We start from the raw sequence: 22152 nt of genomic DNA on the forward strand, positions 1-22152 counted from the left end.
ACCATAACTAAGATATAATGAATCCTTATTGGAGAAGCAAGATTCAGAGTCTGGCTACACTTTTTAAAAGCATGCTGCAGGTAACACTATTAAATAACGCTAGCAATACAATAGGCATAACTCAGACCAACAACCATTCTTGGCAGTTTGCATTACTCGACTTTGGCGATGTATATTGACATTTTAGCCTTCCCCACTGGTAATCCAATGTTTCGGTGAGAAACACAGAAAGACGACACAGTCCATAAATAATATTTTCCTTATATAGCACCAGTTATTATACTGAAATCTCACAAAATTATATAATCCTGTGCATAAACTAAAGTGAATTTTAAAACAATGGTTAAGTATGTGATAGATAAACATCACTGTGATAATCCATGCATTAACATAAAGCATCCGATTGTAATGAGAGCTAAGCAGTCTCTCCCAACAGAAATCCGACTGGTCCTCAAAGCCGTACAATGCAAAATGTTGTGTATTTTATGTTATTAATCTTTCCTTCATTGTTTACAAAATATTTTCAAGACTGATTCATTTTTTATCTTTCTTGGGGTCCAGCCGCTATATTAAATGTATTCATATTTCTGCTTGCCTTTTAAAGCATTAAAGCATAACAGCAATTAAAATGCTATTATACATATAGTTAGGCATCTGAAATTTGCATGAATATGTTAATTAAATTGACTTGGAGTTTTTCCCTTTTTAATAATTAAACAGTAACATGTATTTGGTAGTAACTAAGCTGCACAAATCCAAATTGGTAGCTAAACAATCCAATTCTTGGCAGACTTAAAAGAGAAGGAAAGGCTAAAACTAAGTAAGCTTTATCAGAAAGGTCTATATAAATACACCAGTAAACCCTCAAAGTTATGCTGCCTCGAGTCCTCTGTCAAAAGAAACACTGCATTTCTTTCCTTATATTGTGTACACATGGGATTCTGAATCAGACTTCCTGTTTCAGCATAAACTTCCAGGGCTAGGGCTTGAGCATGCTCAGTTTGCTCCTCTCCCCCTCCCTGCTATAATCTGAGCCCAGAGTTATGAGTGAGCAAGAAGAGACTCAGGAATGCTAATATGGCAGCTGCAATCCTAAACAACCAGAGAGAGCTTCTAGAATTGTTTACGCATGTATGGTAAAGCATTCTGCGGAATAAATATAATGTTATAGATTGCTCTATTGTGGCTAATCTATTGGCAATAAACTGTTTCGGTAGCTTTCCAGGTTTTATATATTAAGATCATTTCAATGAAATTCATATTAACAAAATAAATGTCTGGATGTAGCTCCATATATTTAACCTAACAACATATGATTTCCTATTTACAGTATACTGTATTTTACTTAATTTTAAATATTTTGGTTACAAAGCATCTTGTATAAATGTAATTACAGAAGTGTTATATTGAATGTGTCTCTAGTGCTCCCTCCACTGGTGATTTCGATGCCAAAACATTTCTAACAGTGGAGACATAACGAGTGTCTAGGGAAAATTAATCAGAAGAGATTTACTTTGTAGCAACTTTGGCAATTTTATTGGCTGGTCTATTTCATGCTAGTCAAGCCTTCAATTGGATAATTATAAAATCAGTTCTTGTTATAATTATGATTAGTTTTAGTTAAATAATTTGTTCTCTTTTAAGTGATTCTTGTGTCAGCAAGTTGAAGAGACTCTGCATTAGAAGGAATCACTGTAACATTTAACATTTAAAGGGACAGTAACAACAATCAGAGGCAATTATATATATAATTTTAATGTTACCCTGCACATGTATGTAAGCTTCTGCTACATTTTATGTTAAAAAAAACTGCAGCTATGGGGCTTAGCATAGTAGAGTTTAATAGTTTCTTTAGTAAGAACTTAGTTTGGAATATACAGGGAGCATAGATCACTCATAACTGTAAGATTATGTGACATAGAAGTACTGTTGATACTGTACAGCTGGATATAATCTATAAATACATACAATCTATTTCCACTTGCTGGGGTCACTGGTCCTTATATAAATGTTAATATTAACAATGCACAGGGTTATGTCCATTATGCACACAAATCTGGCATGTGTTTCGGACTGAAATGGAACGTGCGACAATTCATTTACATGTAAGAGACTGCTCCACGTTATATATAGCCTAAAATGTGTCAGATTGAGTGTTCAGTGTAATTATTATGTACCTTCATGCTTCAGTATTTCACTAAGCACACATTTCCAGCTGACAAGTCTTTATCATAGGTGTAAGAAACTAAAGCTCTAAAACTAATTTGTTTGTATAAGGTGATGAATAGTAAAGAGGAAGCATACTTTAGAATTACAAGGTTTATGCTGTTTCTGAATGAACTCACTGAAACTGCATGTTACGTTAGTCTAAGTTGTTATTGGGGGCAGGAGTTAACGTCCCAGCCATCAATTAAGTTTATAATGCAACAGGGTCTCATCTAAACAGCAAATGTGCAATCTTGTTCTTCAAGCTTAAACAGCAATTAATGTGTGCTTATTTATACCATGAATAGGCATGATTTGGGACCTGTTATCCAGAATGTTCGGGACCTGAGGTTGTCCGGACAATGGATTTTTTTGTAATTTGGATCTTCACACATTAAGGGGCAGATTTACTTAGCTCGAGTGAAGAATTCGAGTGGAAAAAAAAAATCGAATTTGAAAGTATTTTTTTGGGTACTTCGACCATCTAATTGGTCAAATTTCGATCGAATTTGATTGAATCAAATGAGTCGAATGATTCGAAGTAAAAATCCTTTCGACCACTCGACAGTCGAAGTACTGTCTCTTTAAAAAATACTTCGACTTCATACTTCGTTGCTTTAAACCTACCGAACTGCAATGTTAACCTATGGGACCTTCCCAGCACTTTTCTAAGCTTAAAATCGTTCGCTTAAAATCGTTCGAATCGTTCTAGAAAATCTTGTAAACATTAAATAAACCCAATAGGCTTCCAATAAGGATTGATTAAATCTTAGTTTGGATCAAGTACAAGGTACTGTTTTATTATTACAGCGAAACGGCGAATCAATTTTAAAAATCCGGATTATTTGATTATAATGGAGTCTATGGGAGACAGCCTTGCCATAATTCGGAGCTTTCTGGATAACAGGTTTCCGCATAATGGATCCCATATCTGTACTATTGAGTAATGTTCTTTACCAAAAAGTGTTTGCTGCTTCTTCCTACCACAATAAAATGTGGTGTGCCATTATAGATTATATAAGATGTTTAATGTGGACCTTCAAACTGTAGCTTCTAAACAACAATTCCCACCATCCCAGTGTCTGCATAAAGGTTAGTGGGAAAAGACAGAAAATTCATTCTTTTGCATATCATCTGCCCTAGCAAATTACAGGTATTCGCAAATTACAGTTGTTGATGCTCTGACTGTCGAAAGTACATAAACTAGATACATTGCTAAAAAAGGAAACAGGAGAATTCAGCTCAATATTTTTAGACTAATGTAATAAAAGACACAGAGTTTACATAAAGTCTAATAACCCATTGCAACCAATGGGCAAGTATAATGTAATGGTTACCTATTTAAAAGAAATCATCTGGTTCCCATGGGTAATTAGACCTGGTTAAAACCCCCTTCTTATGGTACAACAGTGAAATATCTGTAGCTACATTAGCAATACATTCAAGAGTCAAATTTCAAGGAGTATTTCCTTGCAGAGTGTTATCTCAGTTATCTTATCCTTAGCATTGGTCAGAGTAAGCAATGCTGATAGGGAGCTCTCAGTTTCCCCAGCTACTAGCCCATGTCACTAAGGAAATGATCCACCAACAAAGGTCTCTGGAGACACATGCTGTTGTGGCTGCAATCTATTGACAGCAACTCGGTACCTGTGTAACCTACATTCTTTTTGGCAAGGCAAAAAAAGAGTAAATCATATAAACCCAGTCTTACAAAACAGGGCGACTTTCAATTGTACCGTTGTACCGCTTGTAAATATAGTATTTATTAACACATTGCAAATACAGACAATTATAAAGTGTTAATAGATGCAGATTGCAGAATTACATCTGTTTCGAAAGATGGTTTAATAAGTGAAGACAGAGAGTGTAATAGTTATATACTCAAGCTTTATCAAGCTATCAAGCTAAACTGGTGTATTTTATTATAGATTCACATTTTAGCTCAAATGGTTTCATTGTCATGCAGTGAGTTAAAACAATAATGGTAGAGTATGTAACAGATGAAGGGCCAAGGAATGTAGAGAGGTCAAAAGAGTCCTGGCTGATGTATATATATGCACAGTATATGACTACAAAGGTTGATTAGATTCTATTTGTAATTGGGGGTTCAAGATAAGAAAAAAAATTTTTTTTTTTTTTTTTTTGGTTCCATCCACAAGACCTGATTTCCTTTTGATGGTACTTTTTCTTTTTTCTTTCTTAATTGCAAGCCAAACTCACTAAGGAGCTCTTTAAGCATCAGTAGACGGAGGCCTCCCCATACAAACAGGGAGTTGTTCTTGTTGGAGCTCACCACCTGCCTAGCAATTCTGAAGTCAATCAAAGGATTCACATGCAGCCCATTTATCTTAAGGAGTGCATACATTTATGGATGAGATCTATAAGTAAGTCAACCTGATGGATTTACGCTTCTCTTTCTCCTTAATTGTTTTTACGGTATGTACCTAAGTAATGACTATCTAACCATATCTGCCAGTTTTTCTTGTAGCACTGATAGATCAGTCAATGGAGGGGTAATACGAACAGATCTACGTGAGATGCTGAAACCTCTATAACTGTTTGCACCTGGAGAGAATAAGCTTTGTTAGAGCAAAGCACCTTAGCTTGCTGTGAACCTAGTTTTTGTGTTAGCATTTCACCTGTTTCTATCGGTTATCTGGGTCACTGTTATAAATTAATAAATTGTATTATCACTTATTTATATATTAGTTTCATTTTGTGTGGGCTAAATATTTGGGGAACTATTATAAACATCGCTGCAGCTAAGGCAAATTTCTGTAATAACATAATAAACACAAGCACTGCTTATCATGAAACCATATAATCACATTTTGATATTGAGAGGGATTGCCCCTTTCAGTGTACAGTTCCCCATACATTATCCTGAAGGTCAGTACAGAGAATTAGACACAAGGTCAAGCTTTTACTACAAATGAATCACATTGAATATGCTGTTTCCTGATTAACATCTTCCAGTAACATGGCACAGTAAAATATCTTATTAAGGTACTTTACAACGTCCGCTACAAATCATGTCAAGTGAGTTAGGAAGGGCATACATCCATAATTGACTCAACATATACTATAATGAATTATAAATGGTGGTATAGCATTTTGAAAATAATTTTTAAAATATAATTGAAATTTAATTTAAATTTTATTTAAAGGGGTTGTTCACCTATAAATTATTTTTTAGTATGACATATAGACGGGTATTCTGGGACAATTTGCAATTGGCTTTCATTTTTTATTACTTGTGGTTTTTGAGTTATTTAGGTTTTTATTCAGCAGCTCTCCGTTTGCAGTTTCAGCAGGTTGGTTGCTAGGGTCCAGATTGCCCTAGCAACCATGCATTGATATGAATAAGAGACTGGAATGTGAATAGGAAAGGCCTGAATAGAAATATCAGTAATAAAAAGTAGCAATACATTTGTAGCCTTACAGAGCATGTGTTTTTTAGATGGGGTCAGTGACCCTCATTTGAAAGCTGGAAAGACTCAGAGGAAGAAGACAAATAATTCGAAAAAAACTTAAAAAATAAGTAATGAAGACCGATTGAAAAGTTGCTTAGAATTAACCATTCTATAACATATTAAAAGTTAATTTAAAGGTGAACCACCCCTTTAAGAAATAATGACATTTTTGAGACTGTTATTAGAGTGAGAGTCCAAAGAAGAGAACCCCCCCCCCCTGGAAAGGTCAAGACCCCTGTACACGTAAGGCAATGGGACCTGTTATCCAGAATGCTATCCAGAATGCTCAGAACCTGGGGTTTTCCATAATTTATATCTATGTACCTTAAATCCACTAGAAAATCATGTAAACTATATAACCCAAAAGGCTGGCTTTGCTTCCAATAAGGATTAATTATATCTTAGTTTGGATCAAGAAAAATTTTGATTATTTAGATTAAACGGAGTATATGGGTTTCATGTTTTTGAGCTTCCTGGATAACGAGTTTCCGGATCACAAATCCAATACCTGTATTATTAGAGGTGGAATTTCATGCATTAGGGGTCTCCATCCTGCATCAATACATCTACTGATAAACTATAACGCCCAGCATTCCACTGGCAGCCATCTCTTCTACTGTCAGAGACATGCTAAGAACTGAAGTTGATCAGCAGACAGAGAGACACTGGATGTGTTTGAAGATGAATGAATTACACAGTTTAACATGTCAGTTAGTAAAAGTCCTCTCTACCTTTCCCTAAAACTTTCCCTGGTTATTATTCACATGTAACATCCTTTACTTAAACATTTTGCGCTAATGCCTCAACATGTTGTTTCATTTAAACAGATCATTATCCTTTGATGTGCAGAAATAAATACTGTGACAAAAGGCACCATGTGATGTTAAAATTACATTTCCTCCATTTGTATTTCATTATTTCGTATTTGAATTTGCTAAATAACCTCTGAATGAGTCGGAAGTACTCCACAGATGAGAAACTCTTTCAGTATGCATGTGGAGGCATGAAACTGCAGTTGCAGTCAATCCCCATGGTTTGAGCAACATATAATATTAATTTGCACTCCAAAACTCTGCCAGTTTGTCAGCAGCAACATGACTGAGCAAATAAGCTTTACTTAAGTGAAGGCAGACATCAATCAAATAGAGTGAAACTCTCCTGTTTGCTTTTTCTTTTTTGTTATGGCAGTTTTTCTACTGACTGTTCGTACTTTGTGTATAAAGATAATTTTATAGTGCTGAAAGGAATCATGTGATGTGGGGGTTGTACCCAGGGATGATTACAATTTTCTATGGTTGAACTTAAATCAAATATGAGGACTTTAATGTTTTTAAGGATGCTGATGTTAAACTTAACTAGAATAAACCTTTGCCCTTTTCTTGGAAAGAAAAAAAACATTTGCGGCTATGCCTCAACTTCTTCCCAAGTTTATGTCTGCTCATTTATCAACAGTGAGCACATTTGCACCTGGGCAGTATCCCACAGCAACCAATTGGAGCAATTAGCTTTGCTCAGTAAGCTGCAGGGAGAATAATGAAAGCAGAAACATGACTGGTTACCATGGATAATTGCCCAGGTGCACATTGTGTTACTAAATGACCCACAATTGTTTTTATTGTGTATACTTGACATCTGAAGGGTAACTGGTCCCAAAGTATCAGGATCCATTTTTGATCCATAGATGATGAATCAGTACCAGGGTCCATTTGTGAAATCCGATCCATAGATGATGAATCTGTGCTAGATTAAATGGATCTAAGAATAACAATTGTTTGATGTGGAATCTATTAAACTGTGTTAGCATAAAGACAAATTGCTTAATTTAAATAAATAGATGTGAAACCCTGCATGACCCTGACAGCAATATCACTATACCAAATTCCTATTTTAATCTGCTGCCAGATCTTTCTTGTAACCGCTTTAATTCCAGCCATTTTGACTGCAGCGAGCCTTGTGTTTTTTAACAACATACTTATTGGTCCATCTGACAAAATGGACTATATTCCTAAATGACAAGCATATAATGTCATTAAAAAAATCAGGGCTAAAACAATGGCTTCCAGCAGCTTTTTTCTCAGATGATTATTAAACAGGGCTGGCAGGCAGCATCAGAGTAAATAACATAAGTGAATTTAGCAGCAAGCAAATGGCCACCTATAATCTAAACCTCTCATTTTCTCTTATAAATGTTCAGAGCTAAATACATTTCTCACAATATTGATGCATTTAGTGAAGCCATTACATTTTGGTGGTAAATGCCTTCCATGAAAGCCATCAGATATTTTTTAATGATCATGTTTGCTTTACATAAAATACGGAGCTCTTTAACGTATTTACAGCGGAACAGCAACAAAATTGCCAACTTGCTTGTCCCTTCCTTAATTATTTTTTTAAAAGCTAAATTGAAATGTACAGGCTCTTATCTCATAAACACCTTTTTGTATGAGCTGAGATCTTAAGGTATAAATATGAACCATGCATAGCTCTGCATGTTATCTACAAGCATAATAAACACAGCAGCAAAGCATTATTCTTCTTAGCTCTACAAATAACGACAACATCAAAAACACTTAGGGATTTGTCAGCTGGTGTTAAGGTGCCCAGTCTCCTTAATATTATATTTGGGCTAGTAAGAAATAACCTACAAGTAATTCCATTGCAGTGGTAGGGAACTTCAAAGACTATTCCATATGGTCATCAAAATCATATACTGTAAAATGTGAACCAGCCAGTGGCTTAACTAGATATTACTGGGACTCACAGCAAATTATTTCAAGCCCCATATAGAGGTTGACCTGTTTTAGCAATATTTATTGAAATTGTATATAAATTAGGACCCCATGGGGTCTTACATAGTTAGTTACATAGTTAAATTGGGTTGAAAAAAGACAAAGTCCATCAAGTTCAACCCCTCCAAATGAAAACCCAGAGTCTGCTTCCTCTGTAGTTACGCCCCTATCCAGCATTATTATAAAAGGGCTATCCATACAGGGGTGCTGCGCCAATTAGGTAGTACCCCACTCAGGCCATAGCACCCCTCTGGGTACCAACGGCGGCAAAAATGCCACTCTGTTTACTTCAAAACAGAAATTCGGCTCTTCTAGCCCAAAGAGCGCAATTACGCTTTCTGTGCTAGTGTCCCGGCCCTCGCGCGTCCCTTGTGGACCCCTTCGGACCTCCTCCGGTGCAAAAAGGAAGAGGGGGATGGCAGCAAGAGCAAGCTGCCTCAGGCGGCGGAGGGGCCAGGATTGCCCCTGTATCCATATATGGAGGATGGCATTTTAATTTTGATGGCTACCATTGCATTTTTTTACTTGAACCCATTAATTTTTTTATAAAATGAACAAATGCCATTGAAACACTCCTCCGTATAAAAATAAGGCCAATAACCTTTTTTGTCATTTACAGTTGTACATTATGTTGTGCTTAAGACCTAAAACATTTTACATTACCAGATGTTTACCATTCAATAAGTATCCCCTTTCAATCTCATTTGCTTTTATAAATAGTCTGGTTGATGGCTAACTCTAAAGCATATTGTACAGTTTGTAAAGGTCTGGCAATAGGGTCTACCACCTAAAGTGTTCCAGCCATGGACAATGTTACTTCACTGTCTTATATGGAAATAAACAGATACTGGTGTATGTAAACAAGCAAAGCTCATTTGCCAAGAAGTTTTATAAAAATCCAAATATTGTGAAAGGCTGAGAATGATGCAACAGAGTTGCTTTTGACAATGATGGGCTTCTGTGATCTACTGGTTGCCAGTTCAAGATTTACTAGATTATTATTATCCTTTGTTCACCCCTGCCCTAAATTGAGGATTCCATACAGGTATGTTTTCTTTTGACTTAATGAGTTAAATTGTATTGGCTGGATTGCCACTTCCATTCTAATTTATTTACTCAAACTATTACTTTTGGTCATATTTATTTATATTCTGGTTAATAAACAGGTGGTGCACCCTACTGGATTTTTGTGAGCATCTTATTTTTCCACGTGGATTTAGTACATAGTGATGACTAGAAGAGCCTTTTGCACCACTGGAGCATCTCACACATGTGAGGAACTAACTTCCCTTAAATCAGCCTTATACAAATCCATTCATTCAAAAAGGCCAATCACCTCATTTGCAGAAGCCTACCTTGGGATGGACTGCCAAACAATCCACCAGGAGATTATATGTATTTGTGGTTAGATCTATAAAATAGGCTGTACCCTCCCACTGAAGTCCACCTATTGCGCACTCTCTTCAGCACCCAACAGCTCATATTGGACACAGTTTTCCTAGAGACTTTTATCAGCTATAACTAGGCAGCACACAAGTTTATAAAGCATCTTTGGAGACTTTCTACAGCATTTGTGTGTGTCCCATACAGTCTTAGAGCAGATTATCTCTGATAAGAAGTGTTTGATCTTGCCCTGTTTGCAAGTCTGAAAACTGCCACATTATCTCATTTGAATAATTAAAGGGGACGTCTATGCCCTCTATAACAGACAGTATAGGATTTTTCAGGTAAAATAAAGATCTTTATATATAATATATATATATATATATATATATATATATATATATATATATATATATATATATATATATATATATATATATATATATATATATATATATAATCTTGACAAAGGCTCTGGATGTGAGCCGAGGAGTGCGCTGCCATATCTGTGCATATAGACTACTTCCCAGGAGCAGCACCTGGGTAGTTGCATGATTTAACACCCTTAGGAGTGCGGATCACTAAGACACATATATATATATATATATATATATATATATATATATATATATATATATATATATATATATATATATATATATATATATATATATATATATATATATATATATATACACACACACAGTTGGTTGATATGAAAACTTTCTCATGGCCCATGACACAATTGATGTGTGCATCACTTTTCAGGAGATCCATTTCTGGTTAGATCTATACAACAGGAAGTTCACCTATTGCGCACTCTCTTCACCACCCAACAGCTCATTTTGGACACAGTTTTCCTATAGACTTTTTTCCAATCCAATCAAAATGAGTAATTAGCTAATCCAATCAAAAGAATGAGTAAGTAGCTAATAACAGAAGAGGATATTAACAAGGTGCCCTTAAGGATTATGGGAAATCAAAAGACTCCATGATCAAATGCTCTAATGCCCTTCACAAGAGCTTAGAGGGAGAACAAGTAAAAGGGGAGGAAACCTCCCTGTTTATTTCTTAAGTAAAGCTATAAACCCAGAACATTTTTTTAACATAATCCATATTTATTTTCCTTTTCCCTTAAATAAACGTCCATAAGTCTACATAATATATAACTTGTACAAAAAAGAGTTTGCGATAAAAATATCAGTGCACATGTTCATACTCACCCGTAAATAGTGCCTAAGTAAATGGGTGACAGTATAACCTTGTGTTTTCAAGGGTATTTACACATAGCCCATCTGTTCCCTGCTGGTGCTGAGCATTTAGTTGACACTACATTGCCTATGAATTGAATCCTTCTATTACACTGCAAGGATCATAATATGTACTTACCGAGATAAGGAGGCTTGTAAGGTGCTCTGGTGCCGGAGAGCAAGCCATCGAGTTCCTTTCTCTCCTGGTTGCTGCCTCCTGCATTACCATTTCCATTTCCAACCCCTGTCAGCCCTTGCAAAGCCTTCTCTTTGCCAAATGTTGAAAAAGATCTCTCCCCTCCAGGTTGTACCTCGGGTGTTTCAAACACCTCTGTGTCCGGAACCGAGTCCATACCGGGCACATGAAGGTTACTGCGGTAGTCTGCCGCCTGGCGGCCATCAGCAGAAGGTACAAAGGAAGGCATCCAACAGCGGTCCGAGTGACCCAATGCTTTGCACTCTTCTGTGCAGTTAGAGAACAGATCCGTGCCTATGGAGCAAAGGAGAAGATTTTGTGTGAAACATATTCTGATGTAATGTAGGGCCACTATTCTAAATGACCTATTGCATTAAGATGGGTTCAGAAGTATGCCATATAATCACCAATTGCCCAGAAAAAGTTTGCCAGAAATACATTAACAAATCAGTGTGTCTACATTAGCAAGAATGTCAACCAAGGCTTAACAGAGTTGCAAAGATATTTTCCAGCAATGCTACAGATATTACATCCACATAAAGACTTAAAAGTCTGGGAGGCTATAAGCTATCCAATTAGACCCACGAGGCCTGTAATTGGAGGGATACAAGCCGAACATAAGAACACCTTGAAGTTAACATGGAGGAACAGAGACAGCAGAACTTAAGCCGAGCATATGAAAATTAGGTAGTCTAATAGGTCCATCCTTCTTTTTAGGGTTTGGCTGCCCTTTAATGATTTATTGGTACTTCATTAAATATGTCTTACCAATGTCATTATTTATTAAGTGTTTTAAGCGTGACATTTAGCTTTCCCCAGCAATAAAGGGAATCTGTTTTAATTCCAATAAGTGTTCCTTACACAAAAATATGACGTGAAATATAAAAAGGGTAAACATTATACTGTGATACAGACATGCAGCTTGAACAGATTTATACAAATTAATGAACTTAAGGCCCACTGAGAATTATTTAACAGTTTTCATGTGACATTTATTACTTTAAAAGGAGTAACTGTCTGCCAAGTGATCCACATAATGTAATTATGAAATTCCTCAAAGCATCGGTTTTTCACATGGTGAAATCAAATGTTATGCCTACGCTCTTCCTATGAAGACAGTGACATAAGACCCAATGCTTCAATACAAAAAGCCTTGTTATATCACACTCCCTTAAAAAAAGGCCATGCATAAAGTTTCTATTATATTCTTTCACAGTTGAGCGCCATAACTTTTATAACTTGAATCTTATGATCATAAAATCACATTAAAGCTCATGTCTTTAGGGGCCACAGCCGGGAAAAACAGTGCATAAATATGTGCCTTGTATGTTAAGATAAAGTTATTAACAGTAACTTGCATGGTTGCATGACACTGTCTTAGGTATGATTTAGGCAGGTACATTGTACGTATAAGACCCAAGACAAGCATTCCACCGGGATCTGCTTGTAGCAAGCCCCTGGCAGTGCAACACAGCCTAGCTCTCATTTAAATGAAATAAAGTGCTTATACAGGTATAGGATCCATTAGCCGGAAACCCGTTATCCAGAAAGTTCCGAATTACGGAATGGCCATCACCCATAGACGCCATTTTATCCAAATAATCCAAATTTTAAAAAATTATTTCCTTTTTCTCTGTAATAATAAAACAGTAACTTGTACTTGATCCAAACTAAGATATTATTAATCCTTATTGGAAGCAAAACCAACCTATTGGGTTTATTTAATGTTTAAATGATTTTACAGTAGACTTAAGTTATGAAGATCCAAAGTACAGAAAGATCCGTTATCCGGAAGACCCCAGGTCCCGAGCATTCTAGATAACTGGTCCCATATCTGTAGTATGATTTTTGGGAAGAACATCGCAAAGTGAGAGTTTTCCATTTTTATGAAATATCCTATACACTGAAACTTGAGGCACAGTTATTTGTTGGGTGCTGGCAAAGTCCCAACTACAGCCCTGTTGGAGATGATCCCTGTATTTTTTTCTAATCACAACATGCAAAGCCAGGTTTCATAATATCACAAAAGCATGATATACAATTTAATCCATTACTATCCTGTTCATTTATGAAAATTAATTTCATAAAATTAATCCATTTTATTCTATGAGCAACGTAATCATTGTGAGATGTTGGCAATACTGTAATCCCATGAAGGGCTTATGAAGTCAGACAGATGGACATGATGGAGGCACATCTGTTGGAATATGTTGACTAATAAAACTTGTCTACATGCAGACACATTGTTGGCCAACAGAAGTACTGGTTGTGTCTTAGCAGGCTGAACACTCCATTCAATCTATCGCTTTTAGGACACTGTTGTCACTTTGTCTAGAATATTGTCAGGAATGGACAGCAGTACATTATGCCATCACAGTGTGACAATGACATATAGCATTGTTGCATAAAGAAATATAAAGTTTTAGAGACAACAGGGGTCGGGAAGGGATATGTTAGTTAGCCCAGACACTCCTGGAGTGCTTTGTTCCATGGAGTGCTTTTTGTCACATGGATTATAAATTTGTGTAGCAGCATTGATAGATGGAAATTCCCTTCTACACCTTGCATTGCTGTTTCATTGATTTTTAGGTATGTTTTGTGGTAGGAATGTGCCACCTCTTCCTATCGATCACTCATTTTGTCAGTCTGTCTACATAATCAGGTACAACCACTTACATGATGGAAATCTCCCTGAATGTGTCACATGATATAACTGAATCAGTAAAAACACAGCCAGTGTTAGAGAAAAGAGCTCCCTGCCCAAAAGAGTGAAGTGTCACTCACACATAAGTTTCCCAAGTGTACAAAACACAATGCTCCTTTTATCTACTGCCTATTTGAAAACTAGCTAAATATCTTGGATTTTAGGGAACTCTTAGTTATATTAAATACCAATATCCATGTGTTTCTGTAGAAGGTAAATAGCCAGTCTGGTGTCGCCCTTCCTTATGCCAGCATATTCAACCGCACTGGCCAAATTTATAGATGCAAAAACAAGTTATATGTTAAGGTGGCCATTCATGGGCAAATTAAAGATGCTGATATCTGCCCTTTAGACCGATTTAGCAGATTACCCGCCAGTGTATGGGGGCTTCCGACAATATGTATGGGGGGCTTCCTTGATCAATATCAGGCCAAAAATCAGACAGATATTGATTGGGGAGGTTTGATTTTTCTAGTAATCTCAGACTACATTGTCTAGTTGATGCAGTCCTACGACCTGTCTAGACCCCTTCTCTTCATTGTAATCTGATTGTTTGGCCCTAGGGCCAAACATTAGGATACCAGATTTTGCCCTGCCATTGGGGGGCATATCAGGGAAAGATCTGCTCATTTATCAACCTCGCTAAGAGGATCTTATTATGTATGGCCACCTTTACTTTGTGAATGAAGGCACTCAATGTTGTTTATAGCACATAAAAAAGAATGCTACAAAGAACAGGTTTGCTCAATCAATGTGAAAGTTGAACAACAACTTGTTTCAATGAAGGAGGAATAGTTATTGCATATTCAGTATGCTTAGAATACTTGGCCTTGGTCAGGCAGTGAGCTGAATTACAGATTCATCCGCTATTAGCCACAAGAAAAATGATTCCAGGAGAGAGGTTTGTTGATATATTCAGCTGGGTGGATCTGAAACTTTGCCTGAACGTGCTGGAATGAAAGATCACTTAATAACAAATCAGGCAGAACCAGAGCCCAGGAAGAGTAGAGGGGCAGATGTTATTACAACTCATTAAGTCACTACAGGTGCACATTTACTTGCCAAAGTATAAAGTTAGCTTGGTACAATTGAACAGATTTAGAATGTACAGCCATTGTTCTAGTTCATATTCAACACCAGCCATTTATACTAGCAGTTCCATGTCCAGCACTATATTAGAATATGCTAAACTACCCTCTTGGAAAACATATCCTGATTGTAGCGATGAACAAACCAATGTTCCCTGAGCAGTGTGATTGTGCTTTACAAAAGGACATTTTTGCATACACAAGCTAAGAGAAAATATTGCAAGTATAATAAACTGATGATAAACTTTCCAATATTTTGAAAGACAGTGTATTTCTGGAATAGAAGACCGTGATGCTTATGCTTAATGTTTGCCTGAAATTGGAGACTGTGGCATCTTTAAATGCAGAAATTTGAAAATGAGGCAGGCTGGAGCATCTTCTGATGGAGTAACATAAAGATGGAGTATGTGTTTAACTGCATAGAAACCTTTGAAAGAGAAGTGAGAGAGAGGTCAATCCACTGCCTGATATAAAGGCTGCCTGGAAACAATATTATATCCACAGTTCTGCTGTCATCTATTGTAGCCCATTGAGCCTATTGTGTGCCAGGCTGCTGGAAAAGAGCATGATTAGCTGAACACAGATAGCTAGAGCAAGGTGAGATGCAGTTGCTGATACTATTGACAAATGCCTTAGATATCTTCCTGCAAACACTTGTCCCTACCATCTCCTGGCAGTTTTTTCTCCTTGTCCTCTAAAGCTATTAAGATTTCAGATGACACATAACACCTTAATTGACTGATTTTCGGCTTGGCACTTTACTGAAAATGTCCTGATAATTTCCTATCTGATCGGATTACAAACACAAAGTGCTCATCTTTCCCCAGACATAGATTCCTCTGTTATGTATAAACACTTCTAAATGGCAGGAGATCCTGGGTCATCAGTCAGGCCCAGACTGGCAATATGTAAACACTGACAAATGCCAGAGGGGTTGTTGTAAGATGCCACAGATTAGTGCTTTATATTGGACTTATTTGTGACAGCTGCGCCTGTTGTGTACTTGAAATACCATTCTCAATCCAGACATGTCCCAAGTGGTATAAACCACAAAAAATAAAAAGTACAGTCAGTTTGATAAAATATAGCAGGAAAGCAATATATCAAGACCACAAACCATTACTGGTTGAACTAGATGCAGACAAAGGCTGTGTACAAAAGGCACACGGCTGCTGATTTATACTGTGCCTTGCTCTGGGGGATTTGTTTAGAAAGTGTTGGGGGCCTGCTAGGCTTGTGAATATAAATAAAATTTATGGAAATGGACATCTACACTTCAACTATGCACATGGAGAAATAAATATTATACAATGCCTGGCAGAATGATTGAGTGCTACATGTAAACAAGGGGAATATTAGAGGGGGGGTGTAGAGCGTTGAGGGTGTCTTCCCAGTCCAAGTTTTTATAAACAGTTCAAACTGGCATCAGTCTGATAACTATAAACTGTGTCTAGACACTAAATGGACGGATAGGGATTCTTAAAGACATTAAATAGAGAGCTTGTCTTCACTGACAAGCAATTCAGATCCATCATTGTAAAAAAGAAAAAAAGAAACTTCCCTTTTACAAGAAGTATATATTTAATAACTGTATAGCCTCCAGGCCAGACACTAAAGCATGCCAGATGTCCTGTACTATTTGACCACATGCTTGAAAAGATAAACTTTCTGTCTCTTACAATCCCTGCACTCCAAAACATGAAACTCTTGCAAAAGTCGAAACTGTGAACTATCGGCCTTTTAATATTCCTACACGTCTGAACTTTTACACCATATGGCTGCTCCTTGCAAATTTCACACATTGCATTACATGCTTTGCAATCCCTACATAGCCGAACTGTTACAAAATCTACCCATTACAATTGCGGTGCTCCTGAAACGTTGAATTACATGAACCTTACAAAAGCCTCCAGCCGAAACTCTGCATTACTGTCCAAACTCTACACTCCCTGGCCGCTCCTCTATCTGTCCCTCAATATCGCATGCCTGCACTGTCTGTCACTATAAAAACCTGACTATTCACAGTCCTACTCCTTAGGTTCTTATATTTGCTTGTAGTTTATGTATCTGCTGGTAATTATGCTGCTGGTACTTCCAGTATTGCTTGTACCTTACTGCTTTATAAATAAGCGCCAGATACCGAGGCTCTGCGTCATTAAAATAAATGATCCCAAAGTCTGTTCAATTTCCTCAGCTAATAGCCTCCTTGCCCCAGTGCCTTTATCAGAGACAATCTTTATTCTGCAGTGTCTTAGTGAATCAAGGGAATCGGCCCCCATTTCTGTTTAGCATTCCATCAATTTGCTGCATCCTAATTACATCCTCACTCCCTGGGCCATAAACGCACTTTGAAAAAAAGAAATAACAAAAAAAAAAAGAGATGAATCTAAAATCCTCAATATGTGTTAAAAGGGTGCAAAGGGGAAGGGCTTTATTACAGATTAGTCTCTCTTTATAATGACTTTTACTTGAAATGAAGTAATGTAGCACACAAAAACCTTCCACTGATAAGTCTATGCACTGAGCTGGCAAGAAATTACTGATCACTGAGCTGTTAAAGAAAATACAGCCGTGCATGGAGTTGGGATTAAAGAATCCATAGGGGGTGCACAGGAGGGGAGGCACAGGAGCTTCATAAAGGAGCCGAAACTATTTTACTCATCAGAACAAAAAAAGAAGAAAGAATGGCAAGATTTGACTTTACTGGGGGAATTTTACCTTAAAGAAGACTCAACCTCCTTTCCCACAGAAAATACTATGAACTGAAACTGAATAAATAAAAATGTTAGAAAAGATTTATCAAATAATGAAATCATTTGTAGGGTAATGGATGCCAAGTGATGCTTACAACACCAAAAAAAATGCTTGGAGTGCTAAATATATATGAAATAAATTGCAGATTTTAATTCAAGCCGGAGTGAATGGGTCTGTATGGCAGAGCTGACATCTATTTATACTCCATTATTTGCTCTCCCTGGGAGAAGGGCAGAGGGTTCCAGTGGGGGAGAGGGGGGGGACTCGGAGATGGTGCATCTACAGTGCACTGGGTCATTAACTCCAGATTGAGAGATCAGTTACTTATATCTTCCCATTTCCACTAAAATGCAATTAAAATTAACGTTTATTAGGAGAGTGGTCCCGGGTCAGATTTTATAAACTTCTGCCTTTTACTTGCATCCCATGTCTCTCTGATTACCAGTGTGTGTGCTCCTTGGCTCTATTAGTGTGTGGGGGTGTCTGTGGTGGGGGACAGTGAGTGAGTTGCAAGAAGGGACGACACCAAGTGGGAATTTTAGGTTATCCAGATTAACAGTAATGTTACTGAACTACAATTCCCAGCACACTACTACTACATCTCCCTGCAGTGTCAGCCCCACTAGTTGGGTAGCCTGTTTAAAGCAAATGATGGCCCTTTGACCAAGATTTAATCTGTTACCTGTTTAATCATTACTAGCAGAAAATCCGAAATCATACTTTAATGCTCAGATCTGTCTCCAGAGACACATTTTTGAACCACACTCCAAAGAACGCTTCAAATATTAATACGATGCTGAGGAGCTACTGGATTAACTAACAAGTTTGCTGACATTTCGCAGAGCTCAATGGACTGCAGATCAACAATTAGCATTTCTTTATGAGGTCACCGCTTCCCCTTGTGCTCATATCATATTATTGATTGCTCTCATTAAAAAGGGGCTAACTGCTGAATTCCCTTAATTCCAAACATATAATTTGCCTGGCGTCCTTCACTAATTCATTTAAAGGAACAGTAACAGCAAAAAAGGAAATAGTTTTAAAGGAATGACAATATAATGTAGTGTTGCCCTGCACTGTTAAATTGGTGTGTTTGCTTCAGAAATACAACTTTAGATTATATAAACAAGCTGCTGTGTAGCAATCAGGCCCGAATTTGTGGAAAGGCCTTTTTTAGGGGCGGCATGCTGCCCAACCACATCCACATTGGTTCAAAAACACTGGGGATGTGTTGGAGATACAATTATTTTTTAAATTTCCAGTGCGCCAATCCCTATTAAGGGGAGGGGACAGGGGCGACGAACGGCAGTGAGCCTAGGGGTGCCCGCTATGTAAATGCAGCCCTGGTTGCCATAGGGGCAGTCATTCAATCACAGTATACACAGTAAATAACAGATAATTTCCAAAGAATCCCATTGTATACTACAGAGTTTCTGTGTATCCTGTGCTTTTTCTCAGTTTTCAGCATTGAATGACAGACTCCATTACTACAGAGCAGCTTGTTTATATAAAGTATAGTTGTGTTTCTGAAGCGAACACACCAGTTTTACCAGCAGCACAACAGTAACTCATATCATTTAGATATAGATTTAGCCACTTGGATTTTTTGGTGTTACTGTGCTTAAAATGGGTGTTACTGTTCCTTTAAATGAGATATCTATCCAAAAACAGCCTTTGTACAATGAAAAAAAAAAGTAATTCAGTACCAATATATATTTTACACATATTTTGTGGTGCTTTGAAAGCTACTTTTAAATGCAACTACTACTGAAAGCAATAGGTGTCTTTATATTGTCTGCTCTGGTGGTTCTGACTCCTGAAATACAATAACAGAAACCAGCTAATCAAAATATCTGGAGGAAAACTGATTACTGCTACAGGGGGTCTTGAAACCCTTCTGAGAAAGACATTTTCTTTCAATAAGCAAATAAAAATTCTTTTGGATGGCGTTCTCTTGAAATTGTATTTAGAGCACATTCATGGATTTTTAAAATCCATGCCAATTTCAGAACTCATTTTGGATCCAATGGATGTAATGCTGTTGAGCTATTTATACGCTGTTTGAATGGGGAACTAGATTCTCTCTATACTTAATAAAGCCATAATAATATTTACAGACCAGCTCTCTTAAATCCCTGAAACCATTTGAGGAGTGTGGGTCCCAAAGCATGTCTGATTTAAAATCACCCATGCTAGTCAATAGCCCACCATGATACTGAGAACATTAAATCATGGATCTGAACCACTGGCCAGAAAAATTGAGAGAGACTGGAGGTAGAGTTACCTTGCAAATTAATGGCCACTTTACAAATGAACCGTAAAATTGTCAAGAAGAGCAAATTACCTGGAATCGATGATATAGATGAGAATTTTATAAGAAATGCATATGTGACCAAATAAATATCTCTGCTTCTAGGAGAGCCACTAAGCCAGTCACATTACACTATTATCAACCACTCGTGCATGCTTGTGGCTCCTGGGAATTTACTCACTTTGTAACTGTAATGCAGCACTAACAAGCCACACGGTTTTGAAATGGAGTCTCCCTAGATACCAGAATGGGTATTCAACTGACATTTAGGGAATAAAATGCTCTTTGTATTTCTCTTGTTGCAGAGTTTCAAATCTGGAAGTAAATGGCATTGCTTGACAAAACTAAGCAATGGTTTTACAATGAGATAATTAACCAATGGCAGTCACAAACAGTAGTGTATGCATGGTGTAGTCTGAGTGCCACTCACATAGACACACAAATATACTTATATGTGCAGAGTAAGTTATGCCAATAAAGGTTGAATTCTTAGAGAAAAAAATCTATTTATAAATCAGGTATATTTCCCTTTAAAGAAATGTCTACTTACAACATTTTACTGAAGGCAATAACTGTCTGGCTGGGCCTTGCTCCCGAAACAATAAAGCAGAAGCCAGTTGATCAACTAAATTGATAGAGAACTGTCTTTTGCTACATTTTTTCAGGTTAATTTGATCGCACAGAACAGTAGCCTATAAATATTGTTTTCAGTGGCCAATACATTTACAACAAACTTTTGCATTCAAAATTTTTAATTGACTTGATGATTTTCTTTCATTATGCAAAAAAGATCCCCTTTAACTTCATCCCCTTTTTAGATGGGGTCAGTCATCTAAGGAATGAGACACTTTTTTCCTTCTTTCTTTGGCAAAATGCTATCCCTTGCTAAAGTAAACACCAAAACAAACACACCATCAACAAATGGTCTGCAGGCAAAGCCCCCCATCTCAAATGGTGTCAGTTCAACCCTGAACCCAACACTCCCAAATCTCTCACATCCAAATGGCCTTAATTTTAATAACAAGGATGGTTTGTACAAGAGGAATACATACAAAGCAAGCACTTGGGTTGATAGGTAACCCCTAAATTGCCATGATCTATTACACAAAAGCTAACAGGCACTGGCACTTATATGATATGGCCTGTCCTTGGGAAGCTCGCTGTCTACAGCAAGACAATCAAACACAGTTTTAAAAATAGATATTGCAAACCAGTGACCACCAAAGGAAGTGTCGTGTGTGTGAATATTAATAATTCCCCCTAGGGGCCTAGCTCTCTGTTTTTAACCTATTAAAGTGCTAATCTGCTTGGTGCACATGTGTCCTCTGAGAATTGGGTTCAGGAATGAATAACTGCTCTGTTCAGTAGATAAAAGCTTCTTGTCTCATCCCTGTGCCTTGATGCATACTTCCCTACAGAGAAAATCGATTTTTAGCATTACAATATGGTGCATGTTATATTATACCTTCATCCGTGGGGCGCGTGTATATTTGAAATCAATTTCGGTTTGCCTGTTGGAATTGCACTCCATGCTGAAAGGCCTCAAGTTCAAGTGGAGAAAGGCCCTCAGACTGTGGCTAAACTATAGATCTCAATTTCCACTGTTTTCAGATTGTTCACCATAAACAAAGACTTTTTTCAATTGCTTTCCATCTTTTATTTCTTACAGTTTTCCCAAAATTAGCTTAATGGTTAGTTATTAATGTTCCTGCCTCTGGTGTTTGAGTCTGGCATCTTCGTGATCCAGGAGCAGATTCTGAATGGTTACAATTTTCTACATTTAGTTGATAATATTACTTGATACATTTATCAGCAGCATCTGTGGAATATTAGCAACTATTGTCAATTCTAACTGCTGCCTTTAATGAAACTCAGGGATTCTGCTCAGCAGGGCTAAAGATAACAAATGTATCAATTAAATGTATCAATTTAAAACAGTCAAAGAGTCGCAACCCCCCTTCCAGAGCTGCTTTAGAAGGTAAAAAATAAAACTTTACAC

General features: G+C 37.2%; 1 protein-coding gene across 2 annotated transcripts in view; it reads right to left on the reverse strand.

Annotated features, from left to right (window-relative positions):
• The window catches only part of pcdh10.S (protocadherin 10 S homeolog), a 56988-nt gene that overhangs the window by 27192 nt on the left and 7644 nt on the right, over window positions 1-22152 (reverse strand). For both annotated transcript variants that reach the window (XR_001934120.2, XM_018243308.2), the window contains exon 4: window positions 11240-11590. Coding sequence is in view for 1 of the 2 variants with exons in the window: in XM_018243308.2 (XP_018098797.1) it covers window positions 11240-11590 (351 nt within the window). In the remaining variant the exon portion in view is untranslated. The remainder of the gene's footprint in view (window positions 1-11239; window positions 11591-22152) is intronic.

The sequence above is a fragment of the Xenopus laevis genome, chromosome 1S, assembly GCF_017654675.1.
Source record: "Xenopus laevis strain J_2021 chromosome 1S, Xenopus_laevis_v10.1, whole genome shotgun sequence".
Classification (NCBI taxonomy): Eukaryota; Metazoa; Chordata; class Amphibia; order Anura; family Pipidae; genus Xenopus; species Xenopus laevis.